Genomic DNA, 22,186 nt, shown 5'->3' with positions numbered 1-22,186 from the left:
ACTGTTGGTGTAGACTTTAATTGCAATTGTTGCTTATATAAGATGAAACTTTTTCCCTGTGCACTCGATTCCACATCCCACACACGCGACCACAAATGAAAGTGTATCAATTTTATTTGCCATTCGGAAATGCCAAAATGTGGCTGTTCGGCTCGATGGAGCGACATCAACATAACTCCGGGCAACAAAGAAAGCGGGCAATTTGGCAAAAGCCACAAGGAAACAAAAACCCTGACATTGCCCCCATCGATTTGCATTTTGGCCAGAGAGTGAACGGTTGTGTCGTGTGTGTGGATGACGAATGTGCGTGCGATTGGCATCGCATTTGCTGTTGCCGCTGCCATTACCCATACGCACTGTGATCACCCCAAAAATACTGAAGGGGGCAAAAGCTGAAAGTGGCAGGGCGACCGGTAATTGGAAAATCATCCATTACAACCGGCTAATGGAAACTCGGTAAAATTGTCGCTAAATTCGATTAAGTGTGTAAGCATCGAGACTTTGATATCGATGAAATGCTTCTCTACCCATCCTCGCATATCATCCGCCCCTCCGAAACCCACTTGTTTGTATCGCTGTTTTGGGTTTGACTGATTGCCTCCGTTGGCCTTTTTGCGCCCCATTCTGGTTTCTGGCCACCGCCGCAGCCAGCCCGCGCATAATTATGTAACTCAATTTGTTGGCAGGCCCGGGCAAAAGGCCATTATTTATAAACACAATTTAATTAAAATTCATTCTGTGTCTTGAACCAGAAACATCCATAGAAGCATAACGTTAGCATACAAAGCACACAACAATTTATGGATCGGAGGATTGCCTTCTCCTGGTTTAAGGAGTAACAAGATTTAACAATAAATGAGGTGCTCTGGAATATCTGCTGACCTGCATAATGATTTCGTTCCTTGGCAAATCTATCATCGGGCTACCAATAAGCTAAATGAATTTGATAGATTTGCTTAAGTGTTTTCCTCGTCTTCATAGACAAATTCTTTTCTGAATTTTCAATTTATTCTTTGTTCCTTTTATGGAATTAATAGATAGATATTTTTCATTCATTGAATATAGGAAACTTCTGTGCAAGAAATTTCCATTTCAACTTCCTAATAAACATTTTCCTGCTTTGCACTGTGGTCCAGAATTCGATTTTTTTGGCATAAAGTCTAAAAATTGAGCTACAGACTTGAAACTTTGTACATTTTGTTGTTAAATCACAAATAGTTTGCACAGAAAATTTGAAGTCTGTGCGACCACGCCCTCTCTTGCCTCCCATATTAATTACTGGTATGACTCAGGAGTCAACGAAATATCATTTTTTTTTTTTTTTTTTTTTAAAGTCGTGTATATTGTTGTTTTAAAAATAATCGCCCTCTTCTTTTTCTAGTTCTACATTTTAAATTTCCGAATCTGAACTCGAATCAGAATCAGATTGTGAATCCAATATTTTGTCTCATGAATCAGGTTTAAAATTATACTGTATTTCCAAAAGACTTATTACTGCCTTCGGAAGTGGTTTTTCCTATTTTTTCTCTCTCTTTCTTTTAAACTAATTGTTGATAATAGTGGGTCCGAGTTATCAATCGCTCTGTGGAAAATATCACTCATCCTATTGATCCGACTATCTTTCCTTGCATGTGATAGTCGGTCTCTTTTGTAAAGCTTATTCCGGGCTTCACTCGTATTTTCAGTTTCCTTTTTAATCTTTCTCCTGCATTTTGGTAAGATAAGTTTCGGCGTCCCATTTGCTTCGGTGTCGTGGAGTTTTCAAAATCTCTAACAAGAATTGTTATCTTTGACGCCATCCACTTGGTATGTTTGGAAATAAATCGGTCTAGTTATCTGTTACACTCGGGCAGTTTTTTTTTAATAAATAATTCAAAATTTACTATTTTTTTGTCAATATCTTCTGTCTGTTTCGATTCCTGATTATTGTTGTTAATTGCGGAATAAACGTAATCTGAAACATAACTTATTTGCCTATTGTTACGCCTCCAAATGTGCAGGAGGACGCTATGTCAGAACTCAAAATTGCCTATATAAAATCAAATTTTTAAGAAAACGAGCAAAAATGGGCAAAAGATATTACTTTACCGTGAAAGACAATAGTTAAAGGTACAAACTGACGTTTTTAACTTTTGTCAGAAATTGTCAGAAAATTAGTTATACTCCACGAAACACAGGGGACACGTTAGAATTTTCTGTTAAAATACACATAAATTGGATGTCACACAACATAAAAACAGTACAACTATACATATATTACCTAAATAAGTTAAAAACATCATACCTTCGCATTTATTTTCCATATTTTACTATAATTTTTGGATGCGTATTAACGATCATACCACATGCAAAAGTAAGCAAGTAATTTTTCGGAAATTGCATTCTCTCAATCAGCTTTTTAACACTTCAACTTTAAAAGCTCATAAAACGATTTAGTGAAGCTTTTGGTCAATTTTGTTTTTGGTTTTTATTTATATGATCAATTTTCTATTAGAAAATAATTGCTAGAGGACGATATATTGACATAAAAATTTAGACTTTATGCCAAAAAAAACGAATTCTGGACCATAGTGCTTTGTAAGAAGCTTCAAAACATGAAACTATTAGTAGCAAACAAAATTCCCCTTTCAGTTCCGCAAAGAATCGATAAATCCGTAAGGTATAAAACCTCTTTGTAAAATGTCATTACATGTACCCTGAAAGGCAAATTGATATTTTCATTTTCAATAAAACATAAACGCGACCTCAGGTCGTGCCCCAAGTGAACCGTCTGTTTGTTTGTATGGAAATTATATGAAAATTGCACTTGAAACTTTGTCTTGAGCTGGCTGCCACTTGCAGTTGAAAGTTTTTCTGTATTGCTGCCGTCCTGCATCTTTTTTCCGGAAATTATTGATAGTCCCGTCTAAAGTTACGAAGAAATTTCAATTTTAAATGGAATCAAAGTCAAAGTGTATAAATAAAATAAAATCATCTGCACAAATCCAGCAGTCAAGTGCCTTCGAACTCGCCACGGGGGGCCAAAGGGTCAAGGGGGTAAAGTTTCGTTCATGTGGTTTCCCAGTGGAATACAAGAAACCCTATATAACCACTATATATGCACGGTACATGGCGATTCAAGCACTTTGCCATTGTGTACATTCCTCACTTGTCCGACATTCCGGGTCAACAAATAGCGAAAGGCTTGCCTTCGCTTGAGAAGGGTTCCCTAAATCAGTAGATATCAAAGGATGTTACAGGTGAAATAATATCTCGGTACTACCTCTAATTTAAAATATAAATAAAACCCTACCCCTTCATTCTCGTTATTTTAGGCATTTGCATTCGAGGCACTTAAATTTTAAATACCAATGAAAAACCCCGCGAAAAGTTCGTTGAACCAGACGTGGCAAGTTTCTCTCCGAAGATGGCTTGATTAATTGACGATGACCTGGCTAAAGACTTAATGCCGAACTTCCGTGCGAGTGGCAGATATACTTATTATATCAATTAAGGTAAGCAACAATGCTTTCTATTGTCCCCCCAGTCCAGCGATTCTGCTGTCTCATAGGGTCGGACCGCCACTTTCCATCATCCATTCAACTTAATGTGCAATAATGAGTGTCATGTAATGCCAGACGCGTTCGATTCGAATTGCCAACCAACCGACAAACAAACAAAACCCAACTCAACTCAAACAGCAGCTGCAGTGGCGGCTATAGGAAAATAAAAGAGAAAAACCCAATGCAGTATTAGCAACGACAACAAATTAACATTTTTCAAAACTTTAAAGCCCCGACATGCGTTGACACTTTCGGGGAAAATTGCGTACAATTTCAAATGCAGGCACAAAACTTTACGCGTAATTACGACACTGGGGAAAACAGGAGGAAAATATAAATGGCAATAAGGGGGGGCACAAAAAACAAAATAAATAAAACAAACCGCTGGCAAATCGCGTTCGCTGCGCCGTTGACAGTTGTAAAATGGAAAGGTTATCCGGACCCTGGTCGGCAAAAAGCATGGACAGCCAACAAATGCGTGGAGGAAAGTGCCTTCGGAAGCTGCAGCTGCTACTGGAGCTACTCATGCCCCATTCCCCATGCCTCGAACTCAATCCCCTCCTGCCCCAGAGCTCCTCCAATGAGCTTCTGTCGTGGACAGTGACTGATGGTCTGGGAGCTCCGCTCTTTTCTGCCTCCAATGATTACGACGATGATGAAGACGGCGATGACAGGGCAGCATTTAACCAGCGCTCAGCAGTTAGATAACTATATATAAATTATGGAAGCTAGACGATTAAAATGCTCGACAGATCGCGCTAGAACGCTAGAACCATAGTTTACAACTCGGCAAAGCCTCCAGGCCTCCAGGCTGCCAGGCTTGCTAATACTCAACCAAAAATATATGTTGAAAAAAGTTTGATTGTTATTGGGAACAAATTATAATTGGCTTTAACATATTTCGCAATATACTCAGTATGCTGTAAATAATTGGCTTTTATTGAAATCCCTTTTTAGCTCAATGGCTGTTTTAAATTCAGGAGAAATATTATTTCTATTGAGTGCAATGCATTCGAGCTCAGAAACTCAATCGTTTAGCTGGGTTGTGATTTCCCATACAAATTCGTATGCAAATTCAAAGGTATATATAGCCAATAGTCGGGGCAACAACGCCCTCGCAAGGGAAGCACTTGAGCCTTACTTTGATGTACATATCCCCATTAAGTTGGCCCCCGTCGAGCTTGTGGCTCCCAATGCGGCCATGCAGAGAAAGAGAGTGAGAGAAAGAGAGATCTCTTGGCCTCATGGCCCAGAACCCACTCAAATATGCTAATCCACTGGAAGTCCACACAGACCTCCGACAGCCCACAGTCGAGTGCATGTTTCTGAGCCTCAGGAAAAGTAGTTGCATAAAGCTACAATGCCTTTCCAGAATCTCACAGAGAAAGTAATTTGAAATTACCGAAGGACAGGCTTTCAATTACGGTGAGCTAGCTTATCGACATATAAAGGATATATTTTGTTATCATGGACAATGACAGCATCAAGAAAAGTGGCTTTATCTTGGCCAGATCTTATCTATTTCACTTAATTCTTCATAACTTAGTTTCATTACTTGTAATCTGAATTAACCTGTAGATACTTTTCTAAACTTATTTATCCATCCGAAAACTGTCGTTTTATAAAATCTGAACATTTTCTAGCAATCTTCAGTTAGTCAGTAGATTTCGTTAGGTTACTAGCACACAAACAACATTTTGAGTGAACTAATACCACACAGAAGCCCTCAACAAATTGGAAGGAACCTTTATATATCTCATTCCCAGTTAAATTTTTTAAAGTAATTTGTTTCTTTTATTGAACCACGATGGAAAATCCCCAACCGGAGTCAGATCGCGTTGGCCTTATTGTCTGGGATGAACCGGGAGCCTCGATTTTTGCCACCGCCTCCCAGGAGCCCGTACCAAATCTTCTGACCGAGTTCAAACCAATGCCGAAGGGCGAGGACGACTGCGTTTCTGATAAGGATGTTTGCCGCATCATTACACAGTCATCTGTGGCGGAGAGCTCGTTGTTCCGAATGGTCAAACATCAGGTGGACGAAGTGGCCGCCATGCTCAACAGTCATTTGCATCCTCGGCAACGGCAGGAGCAAACCGATGAGGATGTCACCCGCGGTCTAGCAAGGGAATTGGCTCGCCAGCAGGTGGAGGCCAGCAGATGCCTGCAACTCCATCGCAATGTGGAAAATTTGAGGGATCTGGAGATGGAGGTGGCCCGGGCCCACACAGCCTTGGCTGTCAAGAACAAGATCATCAACAATATCAAACAGACGGTGGAAGATAAGCAGCGGGAGCGGGCCGAAGCTTTGGCGGAGCAGCGAGCCGTGGAAAAGCAGGTGCTGGAGGAGAAGCAAAGAAGGGCTCAGAAGGCAGCCGTCTTTCGTAAAGATCTAATGGCCCAGATCACCGAAGGTCGCACCAAGCGGATCCAAGATCATCGGATAGCTGTGGCCGAGGGTCGTCAAGAGCTAAAGGAATGCAAGGAGATAGTGGAGCAGGGTATCCTAAAGGATGCAGTTGCGAAGGCGAATCAGCGCAAGGTGCTCTTGGAATCCCTAGACCAATCGGCAGCCATGTTGAAGCAAACACGGGAGGCCTACGCTCTGGCCCAAAAGAATAAGCCCGAGAGAGGACTCCTTGATGCCCTGGGACCCGTTACGGCTGCCTATGTGTCTAAGGCGCGGAAACGACGCCTTGATGAGATCGAGGCTAGGGACATTAATGCCGCTCGCCTGGGCTTCCAGCTCAGCCAGATCAAGCACGATCTGGAATCCCGAGATCAATTGATCACCAGTCTGCTGATCCGCGAGCACAAGGCCAAGGAGAACGCGAAGGCCTTGGAACAGGCCAGAACCAAAATGGCCAAGAAGCAGGAGATTCGCGAACAGCTCCTCAGCCAGCGGGAAGAGCAGAAGTTCTTCCGAGATAAGGGTGTGCAGGATGCCCTGCTCATGCCCAAGGATCCCATGTGCTTCGGCGAACGACAGTATCGAATGCAGGTGGCCCAGCGCGAGAACACCCGACGATTGGATGTCCAGTGCTACCAGGACATGGCCAACATGGTTGTGGAGGCCAAGAATAATAGGAAAATCGCTGCCCAGGAGGTGGTTGACATTGTCCAGGCGGTCTACAACCAACAAAATCGCCAGGATGAGCTTGTCGCTATTGAGCGGATGAAGCTGCTCTCCAAGCAGCCACCTGAAGTTCTTTCAGCGCTCAAGAAATCCATTCTCACCGAAGAGGAGATCAAGTCTTTAAACCTTAAGAAGTAGTTAATGAGTTTTCATTTAATACGCGGTAGATACTTGTATTCAGGCTGGTAGGAAATACAAAAAGGTGTTTCTTGCTTCAGATTATTATTAATCCTACGCCCCCCTGGAAGTTGGCTATTATTTATCAAGTATACTACCTCATGTGAAGCAGCCCCCACTGGCACAGGATGTGCTTAATTTTCCATTTTGCTGCTCTGCACTTTCAAATAGACTTTGCTGGGGCTGCCGGGATGGCAAATGAAATTCACTTTCTTACCCATTCTTTGGCCAGGCTTTTGCAGCAGGTCAGGTTTCCAGGTTTCGTACCCGAGCAACCGGTTTACCGACATTGCAGCTGGAAAATTTGTTTACAATAATACGGTTCGAACGCACGCAGATGGAGCGTAAGTGCACTTTGGAACCGGGCTTACATACATTTGCCTGCGTGCGGAACCTTTACTTTCCATTTCTGGACTCATTAGCCGGCTGCCGGAGGGGGCAGGTTTATATTTCATAACTGGCTGGCGAAGAAGGCTCAAGAATGTTGGCAAAGTCACTTTTTTGGCAACTATTTCGGTACACTCTCTTGACGACCTGCGGAAACTTTCCCTGGCAATAACTTTGCCTCCAAGTTTCAGCTTCAATGTGCAGAAAAAAAGATATATTTATGCTTTCAGTACACTGTAAACTATGAAAAGGCACCAATTTAGGGTGCTTCGAGCTCAACTGGTTCACAAAACTGTAGCCACACTATCAGAATTGAAAAGATGATAGATCAATGTTTAGTTTCTCTCAGTGCAGAGTTATAGAAGCGACCAGTACAATCACAACCCAGTTTCTGTTTCAAGTTAAGTCTGCCGAATGGTGTGAGGTTGTTTTGTCTTTTCGACTCTGGTCTGGTCATAGAGGAGCAGCTTGGTTGGCAAACTTTTTATGCCGAAACTTTTTTGTGGGGCCAGATCTTCAAGTTGGCCCAAAAGATGTGAAGTTGTGTGCACAGGCGTGTCTGCAGCTCTTCCACCTGGAAGAGCGTTACTCTAATAGGAGTTGAGTCGTCGTGTGGCTGCAAATGTGTTTGCATTGCAATGAAATTGGAAACGAGATCTGCAAAAGTTGAGTAATTGAGCTGATTCTGCTTCGTTGGTCACTCGAATCGAGGAACCTTTCCTCCAACGGATTCATGCCACAACAATCATCTGGAGGCCCCGTTTTCAGGCCAACCCAGCAAAGGGGAACATTGAGAGAAAATGGGTTGGTAAATAAAGTCTAGGCCATTAAACATTTTATACATTAAATAAAATTGTTAATTATAAGCTACACCTCTTCATTCTGGGTTATGCTAATATGCTGTCTTGACATGAGAGTTCCACTGATCCCTTGATTTTTGTGAACACTAAAAAACGACGACTAAAATTGTAATATAGAATATACATTTATTTATTGTTTATGACTTTTTCCTCTCTGCATATAGGCATACCAAAAAAGGGAACAATGAAAGACAGGCTCTGAGACATTGAATGCGATGCAGAGAACAAAGCAATAAAAGGCCCGAGAAGTGGGTTGTTGTTAGCTGTTTGCTTGCCATGCTGGGAATGGAAAATGGAAATGCTAAGGAAAATGAAGGAAATGCAATGTCGTTAACATGACTCGTAGGTTTGGCTTGCTAGCTCGGTTGGCTGGCGGGTGGAAATAAGGCAGGTTGGCAGCCAGTATACGCATATGCTTGACACGGAAAATGCAGTGGCATTGCATACTAATGTGCCCAATGCCGAATGACAAACGTTGGAAATAGATGCTCATAAAAATTACATTTTGGTAGTTATAAAATGCCATCAGCCACTTCCATTCAAAAGCGGCCTCTTGATCTAAAAGCCCACGCAAAGTGCAGCCCACAGATATCGGTCGAAGTGGCTGAAGTAGCACATATCTCGCGATTATCACGTGGGCGCCGAGTGAAAATTGCGTGCAATTATCCAAAGATGATATCAGCATTGGCTGCCGTAAATATATATACGATCCATTATTGTGGCCCTTGGGGCAGCGATTTGTTTGTGTGCTTTCTTAACGCTGCGATTCGAACTGGTTTCGAGCCAATCGACTGCTATAAATAAACAATTATTTTTAATGCAAAGCCAGCGAATGCGACCGCAGCAGACACTGTCCATGGTATGTCGCCATAGAGAATAATAATGGTAAGTAAATAAATAAAATTATTATGGTCATTTAGCAGACGCACTGGAATAGTGAAAATAAAGTTACACGTAGTGTTTGGTTTAACTATAATAATAATAACAATAATATCTGCTTATATTTAAGGTAATTAGGGGTTTTTTTCAGCAGAGGTAATTAAAAGCCTTTTTGTTTAATAACGTTTTTTATTTCAATTTACTGCTCTTCTTATGATGTTTTCATAATTATTAGTTAGTTAGTTGGTGGGTGTAAGTGACATTGCCCATACTGGCTGATATAAGCTTAGCAAATAGATTACTCAGTTGCTTTAGTTTCATCGGTTAACCCTTGGAACCGCCAACATTCCGTAAGATTTGAACTTCAACCTTTAGATAGCTAATGTATCCGTTGGGTGTGCGAATCAATAATTAAATGGTTAAGTGCAGCTCAAGCTTATTCATCTGCGGCTTACTGGCCTCAGTAAGATACGAGATACACTCACGTACACCAGATAGAGACAATTCAATTTTAGCCAGCTTATGGCCATTGTTATGGCCATTATATCTAGCTAACATTTCAACCGCTGACCGTTGGCGTTGGCGAAACAAAATGAAATAAAACGCTCCACACTCGACTTGACTTGGGCTGGCATTCAATAAGAATTTCAGTCCATTCGGCGACATATTGCAGCCACTTGAAGGCAGCTGATGCCACAAAAAAATAAAATATATTGAAAAATAGAGAAAGAAAAGTATGCGCAATAATAATTGTAACAGCAACTGCTAACAAATCAATAACAACTCATACTTTGGTCCACTTTAATGCTAATGCCCTAAAAAATTGTTTCGATTTTTGCGCCTTAAGCTAAGAAAAAGGAATGAGACCCATTGCTACTTTATTTACTGAACTGATTCAATGATTCTGATTCATTTATACTAAAAGTTCATTGAAACTTTCAAAGTTTTCAATTGCATTTCCGTTGACCGCCTTCAATGTGGGAATTCTCTTAGAAGCAAAAAAAACATACAGTGGCGGTCAGAAAAATGTCACTTTGAATTTATGAAATATATATTTCTAAATTTTAAATAAAATATGCTTTATATGTTTAATTTCTGTGCCAAATCTAGGCTACTGACTACACTTCCACTAAAGTCAACCAAACTGCTATTGTTTTATATAATCGTATCAATGACTGTTTAAATCAGCCCCATTTTGCAGCTTGTTTACAGATTTTTCCGTCACATTCACAAAAGTGTTTCACAGCCATTTTGGCCATTGAATTTGTCAGGCTCAAAAAAACGCGAAAACAAAACAAAGTCGGCGGCAACCATTGACAGACTTGTTTTGGCCAGATTTTTGTTTCAGATTATGTGTGTATTTTGTTTGGCTGCCGGGCGGCTCAATTGCGCTGCTTAATGTGATTTGACCAATTTGGGTTCTGTGACCAAAGCCAGAGCGTTAATTTGCCTATAATTATTCTGGCATGTCTATGAGATAATTGCACCATCGGATCTGGCGGATTATAATGAACGAATCGTGGCCAATTTCGCTTTGAAATTAAAGTCAGTAGCCAGTCAAGGGTATTGGATGAACCTTTTACCACGTTCTAAACCCTTACTTTCATAAGTTTATCTTGCGAGGCATCTTCACTTGGGTTCACTTTTGATGACACTCGTTAAAAGACAGTTAACCCGATTTGCATTTGGCTTGATTACAGTTTTCGCGACCAGCTTATTCTGATGTGGGTTTATCACTGGCCAGACATCTAACCGGCCAAAAGCCCAACCCAAGTCCAAGCCAAGAAATGTCTCACATAAAGCTAACTTGCTCTGTTGTGGCAGCTGTTTTCATTTCGATTAAAATGCAAATACATCGCAGAGCGGAGAGAAAGAAAAATATCGTTATTAAACTCAATAACTGTCACCGTTTTTTGCATAAATTATAATAAGTTTCTGCGCCAGGAAAAATACTCAGCCGAACTTCTAAAAGATATTCCATGTTGTTTGCAGCGGAAATAGAAAAAGGCCGAAAAGCAAACAAGATGGAAAATTAAGGAAGCTGGCGAAATGATAATGATAAATGTTTTTCGGACCGACGAAAGGGGGCGTAGCTTGGAATGAATATTTATGAATGATTAATGAGGGAAGAGGCGTGGCACCCCAAAAGGTGGCCCAAAATCAGAGTTGATGGAAAATCTCCAATTACTTCGTGCAGCGGCCAGGGTTCACAGCTCCCTGGTCAATGCACCCCAACTTATCTGGAAAACTGTCAAGCTCCAAATCCCCAATTCCACGGCATACACATGACATAATGCCCAAATATTTGGATCTTGGGCACATAAATAAGTTCAGCAAGTGTGCTTTATTTTTATGGCGCATCTGATAAGCGCTCGCGACTTAGCTCATTTCAACCTTATCGCCGAGCAGAAGACAAAAGCAAATGTACGTTATATGTACGTTTATTCCAGAACTAGCATATTAAAAAACCTTTAACATTCTGAAAAAAAATCAGTGTCAAGTCAAAAGTCAAGAATTTTTGAAATTTATTATGGCCATGCCGCAAAGTGCTAATTAAACTCATCTGGCTGCCGACAGACAGAAATACGAGATACATACGTCTTACTTTGTGAGGGCAACTTTTCCACACAGGTGACTCAAGTTCTTGTTAAACGTGTCTCTTGAAATCAGCAAATGCGATTGGAGTGTGGGAGGAATACCTAATGCAACTACATATATATTTAGGATAAAGTGCCATTAGATTTTAACGACGCTTTATTTGTAGTGTTACGTGTTTGAAATGGGTCTTAAACACCTTTTCATTCCATTAGAAATTTATTATTTAAATCAAATGGTGTAAAGATATTAGGAAATTTGTCGGTATTATGATTAATGATAGTATAATCGTATAATCTCTTTTCAGTTCGCTTTGCTCAACACGATCTTTTACGAGCTTAACACACCCTCTTCACACCTACAAGATACTTTAGTACGTGCTGAACCACTTATCTTAAGTATCTTTATCACATATGGATGGTTTATTTATTTAAATGAATAGGTATTTTAAATACCTTTCTGAAATTGGAACAAATATTTAACTTTGGCCAAATTGAATCATATTAATACATATATACCTTTTGTTGCCTTTTCTATATGAAGTAACATTATGAAATCATATGATTAAACGCGTACGTTTCGTATCCAATAATTTTGCTTTGTGGTTTTAAACCAGCATTTGAAGTATCTATGGAATATGATTAATACGTGCCTTTGTCTGTCACGCTTAGGGAACTGTTTTCAGTCCATATCATTGACAAGCTTGAAGACTTTTGTTTGAAAACGCCCTCAGATTTACTTGGATACTTATTATAAATAGGTGTGTCTTTAAAATTGAGGGCCATGGAATTATGACAATTAAAAATTAAGCGTTTGATTAACACTTTAATGGGTTTCTAAGCCATTGCATCCCACCTTGTCGCTTTATAAATATTACTTTTAAAGCATGAGAAATAGCGCTGAACTTTTGAAATACATCTATTTTGTGTGATTTTCAGAGGGCAAGTGTTACATAGTCTCTTTTCCATTGACAACATTGAAGACTATTGTTCGAGAACGCCCTCAAATCATTTCACACCTACAAGATACACGGCTGTATCCAACAGATACCTGTGCTATTTGTCATTGTTGCTGCGGTGAATTAGTCATGCCAGGCCCGAGTTGAAAGCAAATGTTATTGCTCCTCAAACTCGTAATTCCCGCATCGCCATGGTCGCGTTGCGAATCGAGCTCCAGTTCCAAACGTAAATTGAACTTGGTAATGGTAATGGTGGGGAATCTTCGGCGATGTCACGGCGGCGGCTATGCAAACATCAAAAAGTCTCAGACGTGCATAAGAATTAAGCTGAGCTTGCAGCAAGGAAAGGTAAACAACAAGACCAGACGAGCGCTGGTTGGGGAAAAATAAAGCAGAAAACAGAAAAGTATCTGCCAGATACAAGTTCTCCTGGCGGAGTGGGTGCATCCACACACGCGTGAGCTGTGTGTTCACAATATGCCCCTCAAGAGACACATACATAGTACATATACTTTTACAGCTACAGCTACAGAAACGACGGGACGAAATGTCCGGGGGAAAAACAAGGAGACAGTTAAGTATCTTGTACCTTTGCGGTGACGCTGATTCTTTGTTCTTTGACTCCGCAGCTTAATTAAATTTATAAACCGTTAAAATAATCAGAGCCCGGCTGCGGATTCCTCCTGTGCAAGCCCCATCTTTAAGCTGCGAAGAAAGCAATTACAATCGCTTGTATAACCAAAGAGAGAAAGCATCTGCCGATGGTGATGTGTGTAGTTGAATGAAAACATACACACTTTTATATCAAAGTCCAGCAGAGAAGAGTCTATAAAATCCAAAGGGATCTCTGATATTTGGTTCAATTATTCTGGAATGATTGCACCATATAATAAGATATAAGTATATAAAGGTAAATACCCATGGCGCGAACAGAACTTTCTTAAGACCAGATTAAAATTATTCTTTGATTATTTTATTCTTTACCTTGCTGGTTGCGAGATACTTTCGTATCCAGTGCCGCCTGACCGCTTGTCGTTCGTAGAAATGGCTTGTGCAAACTTTGGAGATCCGCCAAATTCTGCGTTGTTTGGCTTAGAAATTATCCAATTCGTTTTCGGAGTTCGCTGGGTTCGTTGCTTTCGTTGCTGCTACTTTGCATACACCGCCGTTCGATGGCGATTACAGTCGCTGCGTGCAGTATCTTCGAGATACATACGTTTCGTACTGGTGTGTATATAATTCTGATATCAGACCGAATAAAAGACACACGAAGAGGAGCACTTCTGAGGCACAGGTAGACGGAATGAAATCACACAAATCTTAAACCGGCAATCTCATCGCACTCACAGATACACACGCACACATGTATCTTGTGTTTCAGCAGCGGAACGTAACGACGTTCGCTCGGTTCGAGACGCGTTCGTTGACTAAAGTCGGTTTGCCAAGTCGATCGGTGGGATTTGGGATTGAAACGCGGCCAGCGGTTGAAAGCAACAGGTTGAAAGCGGCTCTTTCTCCCTCTCTCTCTCTCTCTCTCTCTGTTGGTCAGAAACCGAGATACTCAGATACTCGGCTACTCAGATACTCAGATATTGCTACCTGAGGCGCCCTTCTCGCATTATCATTAGGCCGAATGCTCGACGACGACGTCGCCCGCTATCAGTTTAATTACGTATGAGAAAGCCACTCGGAAAAGCGCATTGTTCTCGTTCTCACTCTCCCTCGGTTTTTGATGCCCGGATTCGCGTGAACTGCACTTACTTCCCAAACTGGATGCATTTAGGTGCATATTTATACACTGCCGTGGGCAATCTGATTCCTGCAAGGGTATATGCACTAAGGGACTAAAGTAAATTCGGGAGAAACTGAACTTTTAATTTTTTAAATTAGTTATGTCTTTAATGAAATATTGTTTCTAATGAATTATATTTTCTTAAATTCCTTTTCATATTAGTCAGCCAGAAAGAAATGAACAAATGTAAGCCAATAAAATAGCTTCAATGATTCTCTGTAGATAACCCTATTATTGCAAAAATATGTCAAAGCAAAGCCATTTAAACTTCTTGTTTGTATGCATAATTGAGTTTATAATATTAATAGGCAAAAATGTCCCCACAAAATGATAGCAAAACTATTTGCTTGCGTTTGTTATTAAATTAAATTACTGAAGATAATACTTATCGTAAACATAGCGTGCCATGTCTAATATCCTTAAGCTATTTGATATTTAAAACCTGTAGGCATGCGATACATTATCTTGAAATAATCGGACTGCGAAAATGATTCTACATATTTGGATTGCATTGCGATAAAGTTGCGTTCATATTCGCAGTTTTTTAAGTGAATTAAAGTTTCCGATGCCGGCAAAAAGTTCTGCTCCGTTTTTCATCCGCAGAGTGTCCAATATCCGCCTACATATGAGTGCGATTTCACTCTTTTCCCGTCCACAAACGTGTGAATTCGTGCAGAAAACATTTTCACATGCCCCCGAGTGCAGCGGAATTTGGAATTTGGAGTGCAGTTACAACCATAACAATGCCCAGTAATAGTTGACATGCGGCACTGACAAATATCATAGTTGTTTAATAGCGTTTTAAGAGTATATTTAATTAATGCTGGCCAGGCGCTTTGGGAATGTCAACTGGCCCCAGGGCCATTGTTTGCCGTAGTACAAAACATCTGGCATATGTGGCGTTAATTACAAGTGGAATTGCCCCTGGCATCCCACTCCAATTTACATCTAAATTGCAGGTGCTCCAGGACACCCGTGTCAGGTGATGTGTAATCAAAGCCGCTGCCACAGAATCCAACGCAGTTCTTGGTCCTTCGAGCCGGTCAATGGACTCGGTGTCACCTAATGAGCCGATCCCAGGCGATGAGTGGGCGTTAAGCGGCCAATTAAGTCGGCTGATGACCAAACCCATAAAGCCAGGTGTAATAAAAGTATACAGCCATGCCAGCCATGGTAACTGAGGGCTTTCACAGGCCTCTTTCGCTGACTGAGCCAAAGTTTTCAGTTCACTTTTTGATGGCCATCACCGGGAAGTGGAAGTTCGCCCGCCGCCAGATGAGCAGCGATTCGCTGGCGTAGCCTAGCAGCAAGATTATAATTAAAAGTAATCAACGACATTATCAAGGCAAATGCTAAGGCCAGAACGCGGAGCATAAAGCCAAGGCTGAGCAACGGCAAAAGGCGAAAATCCAGAAATTCTGCGGCGCAACAAGTCAAAGTAGTTGGGCCCTCGGCAGTGGAGCTCTGTCTGGCTACACATTAAAAAAAAATGGGAGTGTTATGCATTTATTAAGGCACATTAAAGTAATGGTGTATGTATTCAGCAATGCAGAAATGATTTTTTTCAGATATGTTTGTTGATTATCAAGCTTTAGACCGAATACTTTTTGCGGTGCACGGTGAGATAACTTTTTGCTGACCTGCTTTCTTTGAGATTGTTTTAATCACAGTTATCAGATTTAGTTTTATCACAGTCTAGATTTCATTTCAATGGCAGAAATAATGAGTGTACATTTTATGCAATGAAAAGCACTTTAATGTATGCCATCTAGAAAGAATAGCTTTTTAAGCAATGTAAGCTACAGAAAGTATCTTATTCTTAAACAAATAACTAAAAACATTCAGAAGAACTTCTGTGCAGGTTTGCGTCGAATATCGGAGCGTTTCGAATGCGGCCAACAAAACATTTAATTAAGTTCCCTCTGCCTGCGAATGATGAACGAGCGCTCCATTAGATTTAATTTACTCAACAAGTATTACCAACATTATCAGTGTTATTAGCTAGATGAATGTGTATTCCCCGGTCCCCCATTCCGTTCCACCATTTGTGCCAGTATTCGTGCCAGTATTTGCTCACTGTGCAAGTGTGTTTGTTAGCGGAAATGAAGTAAGTGTGCTGCTGCTGCCATCTTGGGTCCAATGCATTTAAATTTCACAATAAATGTATCTTTAAGATGAATTCTTGGTCTGCGGTCCACAGACTTTCCGAAATTAAAAGCTTAGAGTATATTATTAGTATATATACGATGGTAATAAGTGCAGAATAAACGGCCACATAAACGGGCATTTTTGCATAATCCAAACTTTAGCTATGCGGCTACTACAGCCCCTTTGACATTTGGCATTTTACATTTCTATAGAACGGTGGACTTAGTTGGCTTAATGGGAATGCTTTCATCAATTGTTGCCCCAGCTGGATCGATGTCCACCCACGGGTTGAAGGCATAAAGGACATCGCAGGACCTGCCACATGTGACCTGCTGGGCGACAGGCACTTCCTTTCGCCTTTCGCCTTGCGCCCGCTGCCAATCTCCAATGGCGCTTTTCAATTTAGCTATTTCCGCCCCAACAGTGGCCAACATGATTAAGCAATCAGAGGCGACTGTAAGGCGCAACACCGGCCAAATGAGCTAGGCCAACCAACGAAAGGAATCGAATGGGGAGGGCGCCAACTTTGTTGCCGGCGGAAGGGATTTATGTGTTTAGATTACTTGAGCCGGCAAGGCCAATGGAACCGCTTATATGTTTATATGATGGCCGCAACAAAACCGTCATTAAAGTGTACTGAGTTGGCCAAAAGGAGCAAGTACTCTCGTATACAATATAAGTCGCCAAGGCACGTCGACTCATTAATGACCCTCATAAATTTTTAATGCCTTTTTGCTGTGATTGCATTACGTAATATATCATAAAAATAATTAATTATGCACCAGGAAAGCTGTCGTCCCATCAACATTGTTTCGCAAAAAATTAATTCGTTTTCAAAGAGGAAATTCAATTTAAAGAATTCGAAAAATATCAGCTCGTTCGATTGTTTACCAAAATTAATGATTTTATAGGCAAGTTGTGTATGGCCAGGAAAATAAATTTTGCTGTCATCAATAAATTTTCCCACATTTCAGAGTTCTCTGAAACACGGCAAAGAAACTGAGCAGTGTCAAGGCTTAAGGTCTGGAAATGTCGTCATGGTAAACTGAACTCATTGTATCGATTCGTAGGCCTTAAAAATAATTGTCTAAAAGCGAAAACGTGTACGAGTACTGTCAACGAATGTCGCACCAGAAGAAAAGAGGACAATAAAATTGCTTTCCATTTTGCGGCAGCGTCGGCGTGACAATGAAAACACTTTCCAGTTATTTGAATGCCAATGCAGCATAAAACTCGGATCCCGCCACCCACCATCCACCACCCATCGCCCACCTTCCCGACCTTGCCCCACCTGTTCCCTTTTCGGCTAACGACGCATTAAAAGCGGGTGGAAAAGCTCTGGAACTAGAACAACAAACAATCCAACCAGGGTCACGAAATACACCAGCCAGCACGAGGTCGAGAGTATGCCCCAAGAAATTGAAATGCAGATGGGGGAACTTAGCTGAATGGAGAGATTCTTACCCCGCCGAAAGGGATGCCGCTAAGTACAGTGAATGCTCCCACGGCGAACGAACCCCTCAGGCGGTCCACAATTTAATTCCCTTTTAACTCTATATATTCAGCGGAGCGCAAACGACTTTCGACCATTATTATGTCCCTACTTTGAACTAGCAGGATATAAAATACTATGCAATTGAAAGCTGCCAATTATTATGCTTTCTTTCGATGAAGGAAATTCTGTTTGAAAGTAGTTATCTAAATAAAATATTCTATGAAAACTTGGAACAAAAATCAGCAGGATTTCGGTATCATTAAGTATAAGTATCCTTAAAAGTATGTAGTCTTACGTTTCAAATTTCGTTCATAGCAGACATTTTTAATAGTGATATAAACTCTATTATGGTTCTTGATGCTTTTCGAGGACTTTAATCGTTCTATATCATCTTCTATTTGAAACTTCACTGTAAATACGTTTAACAAAAAAGCGCCTGCCCCCCGAAAAATGGGAACAATTTTCCGCGCATATCAATTTAGAGCACCCGGCTGGCGATGGCGAACCTGGTGGGACTAACAGACTGGTTGACTGGATGACTGGGATGTTCGCCCGTGGCAGACGCGCGTGATTTGTCGACCAAGTGCCTGCAGGTAAGCCATGGCATACGTGTACCGGTGGGCTTATCCCAGTGTAAAAAGGAAACAGGACTGTGGACCACGGAGTACGGAGCTCGGAGCTCGGAGCGGTGCCACCGCAAAAGGTCGAGCCATAAATTACGGTCTCCAAATGTGCGATACGTGCGTTTTCCGAGAGGATTGCCGCTTGGCTCCGCCATTGTTTTTTTCAGTTAATAAAAAGCTTGTTCCAAGTGCATTAGCGCTGCAGTTCGAGTGGCAAAAGCAAGTGCATTGTCTGCCAAAAAACTTCTGTCTTCGTGGCACATTTAATTAGGAAAGCATGGTAAAGGCGGAGAAGAGGTTGCAAGAAGGGAAATACCTGACTTAGTAAGTTGCAAAAGTGCAGTAAGACTGCTCGGCTCTAAGGCGAGTTTCGATTTAACTTACAAAATTACAAAGGAAAGTAGAGAAGATCGAATGAAAAAGTCCTTCGGTTGGGGGGAAAATGCGACACTTTCGTTGCTGACTGCGCAAAAAATAAGCTAATCAGTGAAAACAGTTGGGGTGCGATTTTGCTTACATTGACGCAAAACTATTTGAATATCCAAGGAAGATTTGAATTGAAAGCTGATAAAAGAAGACTTCAATCAGAATGAACTGAGACTAAACTTGGCTTCCTTTAAAAATGATATAAAATTAGCAACCTGTTATATTAAGCCAAGAAAAGTACAATTATTTTTAAACTTAAACTTGCATCACCCTCTCACCGAAGGACTCTCTTATTAAATAATCTTTAATAAATCAAGTTAATCATCACTTACATCATTCTCGTGGCATCTCTCTGCCTCACCGACTCGTCCCTGTTGAGCACCTCGATGATCATTTTGCGCTCGTTCTCGGATAGATTCTCGAGGACCTGTGATGTGGCCACCGCCAGTTCCGGACCCAGTGCATCGATGGTGTCCACCGGAATGCGCTCCACGCTCGCCGACTCGCAACTGCTGCCCATGGTGGAGCCGTGCAGATTGTACGGTGCCATCCCGCCACCCATTCCCATGCCACCCATGCCGCCGACCATGCCCATTCCCATGGCCAGGTTCATGCCGCCGCCCATGCCGCCCCCGGTTACGCCCATTCCCAGGCCAGATGCTGCAGATGCGGTGCTCGCTGTGGTCGGCACTGTGGCACTCGTGTTGCTGCCGCCGTACTGCAACATGCTGTTGCTGTTGGGCTCTCCGGCGGCAACTGCTGCTGCTGCTGCTACTGCTGCTGCGGCTGCTGCTGCCCTATGTTTGTTGTTGGCGGTCTGGGTGGGCGTGGCGGGGAGGCGGGCGCTTCGTCCACTTGACATGCTACACCGATTTGCCAATGGGACAACTGCAATTCCAGATTCAGTTTGTATCCAAGAGATGGCGGCGTTTGCAAATAGAGGGAAGTGGCCGCGGGTTTGAAATGTGACTTTTTAATTTCGAACTGTGAGTTGCTAGTCCCTCGCCGCTGTTTGCCCTAAAATTTGATTTTAATTTTGTGCTGCTTTGCGGCCGAAATGCGCATCATCCTGCCGGTGGGCAAATTGATACCTGTAAAATATTGAAAAAAAACATTTCTCCATAAATATTCTGCAAATTCCATCCGAGAGAATATAGTGCATAAATTGGTCCGAAATAGTAGTAGATACTAGCCCTACTCTTCAAACCGCCAATTAAAATGTTCAATAGCCGCCGCTGTGGATGGCCAAAAAAAAACGTAGCATACTTCAGGGGATATGCTCCTACAATTTCCTGCTCATATTTTCAGTTTATTCATTCTGGCTATGCGGCCAAAAATCCAGTAAAATTCAATAAAATTCATTGAATAAGCAGAAAAAGGAACGAAAGTTGAAATGTAAAAAAGATATGTTGGCCATTTTCGGAAAATTTATTATGCTTGAATAGGTTAATAGCCGCTAGACTAAAAAAATAAAGCCAAAACTGCTCCAAAAACATCTTTCAATCTAGTTAAAAAAATAAAAGCTTCTAAAGACATTGTTAAACGATGGGGAAAGTAGAATTTTGGCCACGTATCAATATTTCATCATTCCGATTTTGTCACTTCCCATTATTAAGTCGGTTTCTATCAGCTCCTGTCCAGGATCACGAACCATCCGGTGGTGACCCAGTTTTTCACCGTGCTGCATAAGCCATAAATACACGAGATGATTAATTGAATATTGAACACATCGGCGAGTCGCACACACACACCAATACCCGCACACTTCTGCGGGAAATCCCCTCCGTAAACCATACAAATGTCGATATGCTCGTTTACGTAAGTACATATATGTGGATTTGTGGTGGTATGGTGGTAACAAACGCAGAAATATACGCTTTGAGTGTAGATTTTAGATACAAGTACAACTTGCAGGTAAGGGTGAACGTGTGTGTACACACGATTTGTATTTGATAAGGTGGCAATGTTTGTGTAACCATTAAAATCGAATTACTTTGGCAAACTGTTTGCCAGCCACTGCTCCAAAAATCCATTAAGATGAAAGCCTCAATAAACTAAGACCTCAAACTTAATTCCAAAGCCGATTTAATGAGAATTCACTCGAAATAATACAGTCGGAACATAGTAAATAACTGGCTAATGAAGGTGTCAATAAACTAATTAGGCGTTTAACGAACGGCAGTCCAATTAAATGATGTGTAATCAATTATTATTTACGGTTTTAACGCAATATAATATATCAATTAATCAATTAAATGATGTATCTATACTATTTATTTAAGCCTAAATGTTTGGTTTACATTTGTAAAAAGCATGTGAAAAGTTAGTCAATAAAGCATTATTATTTGCCAATCTTTTGTATTTATAACTATACAAATTGTATGCATTTTAAAATCTGTATGCAAAGCAAAACCATATTCTTTTATTTTAATACCTTTTACCAGTTGTCCTTCATTATTTAATTATTTTTTATCACTAAGCTAAGCTATATCACTAAGCTGACCTCCTGAAAATTTCATTCACGAGCTGTTTTTTTTTTAAGTAAATAAGCCCGGAATATATTTTATCTTATTTTATATATTTATTTATATATAAGCTACAGTGCTGAAGAGAGCAACCTTTCCCATCACTGCTTTTTGGCCACTTGTCGACGGCACTGCCACCTGTTACTGTCATCCAGGTGGGTTGACTCTAGTGGTCCTCGTGGCGGTGTTTAAACAAAAGGCACAGTCCTCCATGTTCAATTTAATTTCTCTGAATAGTTGGCCCTTTTGTGTGTGCGCTTGTGTGTGTGTGTTTGCGTGGGCATGTGAGCAGCGAAACAGCAACAGTCGAAAGACATTTAAATGGCAATGACAGTTTCACTGTGGCGGCCCAGAAAAGGACAAAAGCGAGGCTTGATTGGCAAGGAGCTGGCGGGGATGGCGGGGGAGGCCGGCATGCAAAGTCCAACAGTTTTATCGACTTCACGAGTGCCACACCAACGTACACACACAGCCACACATAAACACACACTCAACCACATACACACACGCTCGCTAAGACGCCTTCCGGCATTGCTGACAAAAGCGCTCATTTCAGGTGGCGTAGGTGCAAATGGAAAAAATAAAACGGAAAATTGAAAATGTCATAAAGTTACGGGAAAAACACAGGAAAATATGTTTATTT

General features: G+C 41.2%; 2 protein-coding genes and 1 long non-coding RNA gene across 11 annotated transcripts in view; 2 read left to right on the top strand and 1 right to left on the bottom strand.

The window, feature by feature from the left end:
- The window catches only part of LOC6728055 (synaptotagmin-like protein 4), a 55,096-nt gene extending 34,987 nt beyond the window's left edge, over positions 1-20,109 (bottom strand). For 6 of the 7 annotated variants that reach the window (XM_039294807.1, XM_039294810.2, XM_016176716.2 and 3 more), the window contains exon 1: positions 19,351-20,109. In XM_039294807.1, the coding sequence (XP_039150741.1) occupies positions 19,351-19,880 (530 nt within the window). In that variant the 5' untranslated portion in view covers positions 19,881-20,109. Of the gene's footprint in view, positions 1-13,518; positions 13,680-19,350 lie in introns of those variants that run through there. The other variant, XM_039294809.2, reaches the window with a different exon arrangement.
- LOC123327307 lies at positions 2,569-8,412 on the top strand. 3 transcript variants are annotated; one of them, XR_006541958.1, is made up of 3 exons: positions 2,569-2,659; positions 2,750-3,239; positions 3,315-3,576. It is a non-coding gene; the product is annotated as an uncharacterized LOC123327307 (long non-coding RNA). The 3 variants fall into 3 exon arrangements; XR_006541957.1 differs by lacking the exon at positions 2,569-2,659 and adding an exon at positions 8,267-8,412 and having other exon boundaries at positions 2,661-3,239; positions 3,315-3,494; XR_006541956.1 differs by lacking the exon at positions 2,569-2,659 and having other exon boundaries at positions 2,661-3,239; positions 3,315-3,494; positions 3,551-3,889.
- Positions 5,145-6,912, top strand: LOC6728052 (trichohyalin). Its single transcript, XM_002103368.4, has one exon. It carries the CDS (start codon positions 5,350-5,352, stop codon positions 6,814-6,816), a length of 1,467 nt encoding a protein of 488 aa, XP_002103404.1. The 5' UTR covers positions 5,145-5,349; the 3' UTR covers positions 6,817-6,912.
- Positions 20,110-22,186: the final 2,077 nt, after the last annotated feature.

This window comes from Drosophila simulans, chromosome 3R (assembly GCF_016746395.2).
Source record: "Drosophila simulans strain w501 chromosome 3R, Prin_Dsim_3.1, whole genome shotgun sequence".
NCBI lineage: Eukaryota > Metazoa > Arthropoda > Insecta > Diptera > Drosophilidae > Drosophila > Drosophila simulans.
Note: the sequence above shows the minus strand (reverse complement) of the source record. Positions and strands in the feature narration are given on the sequence as shown.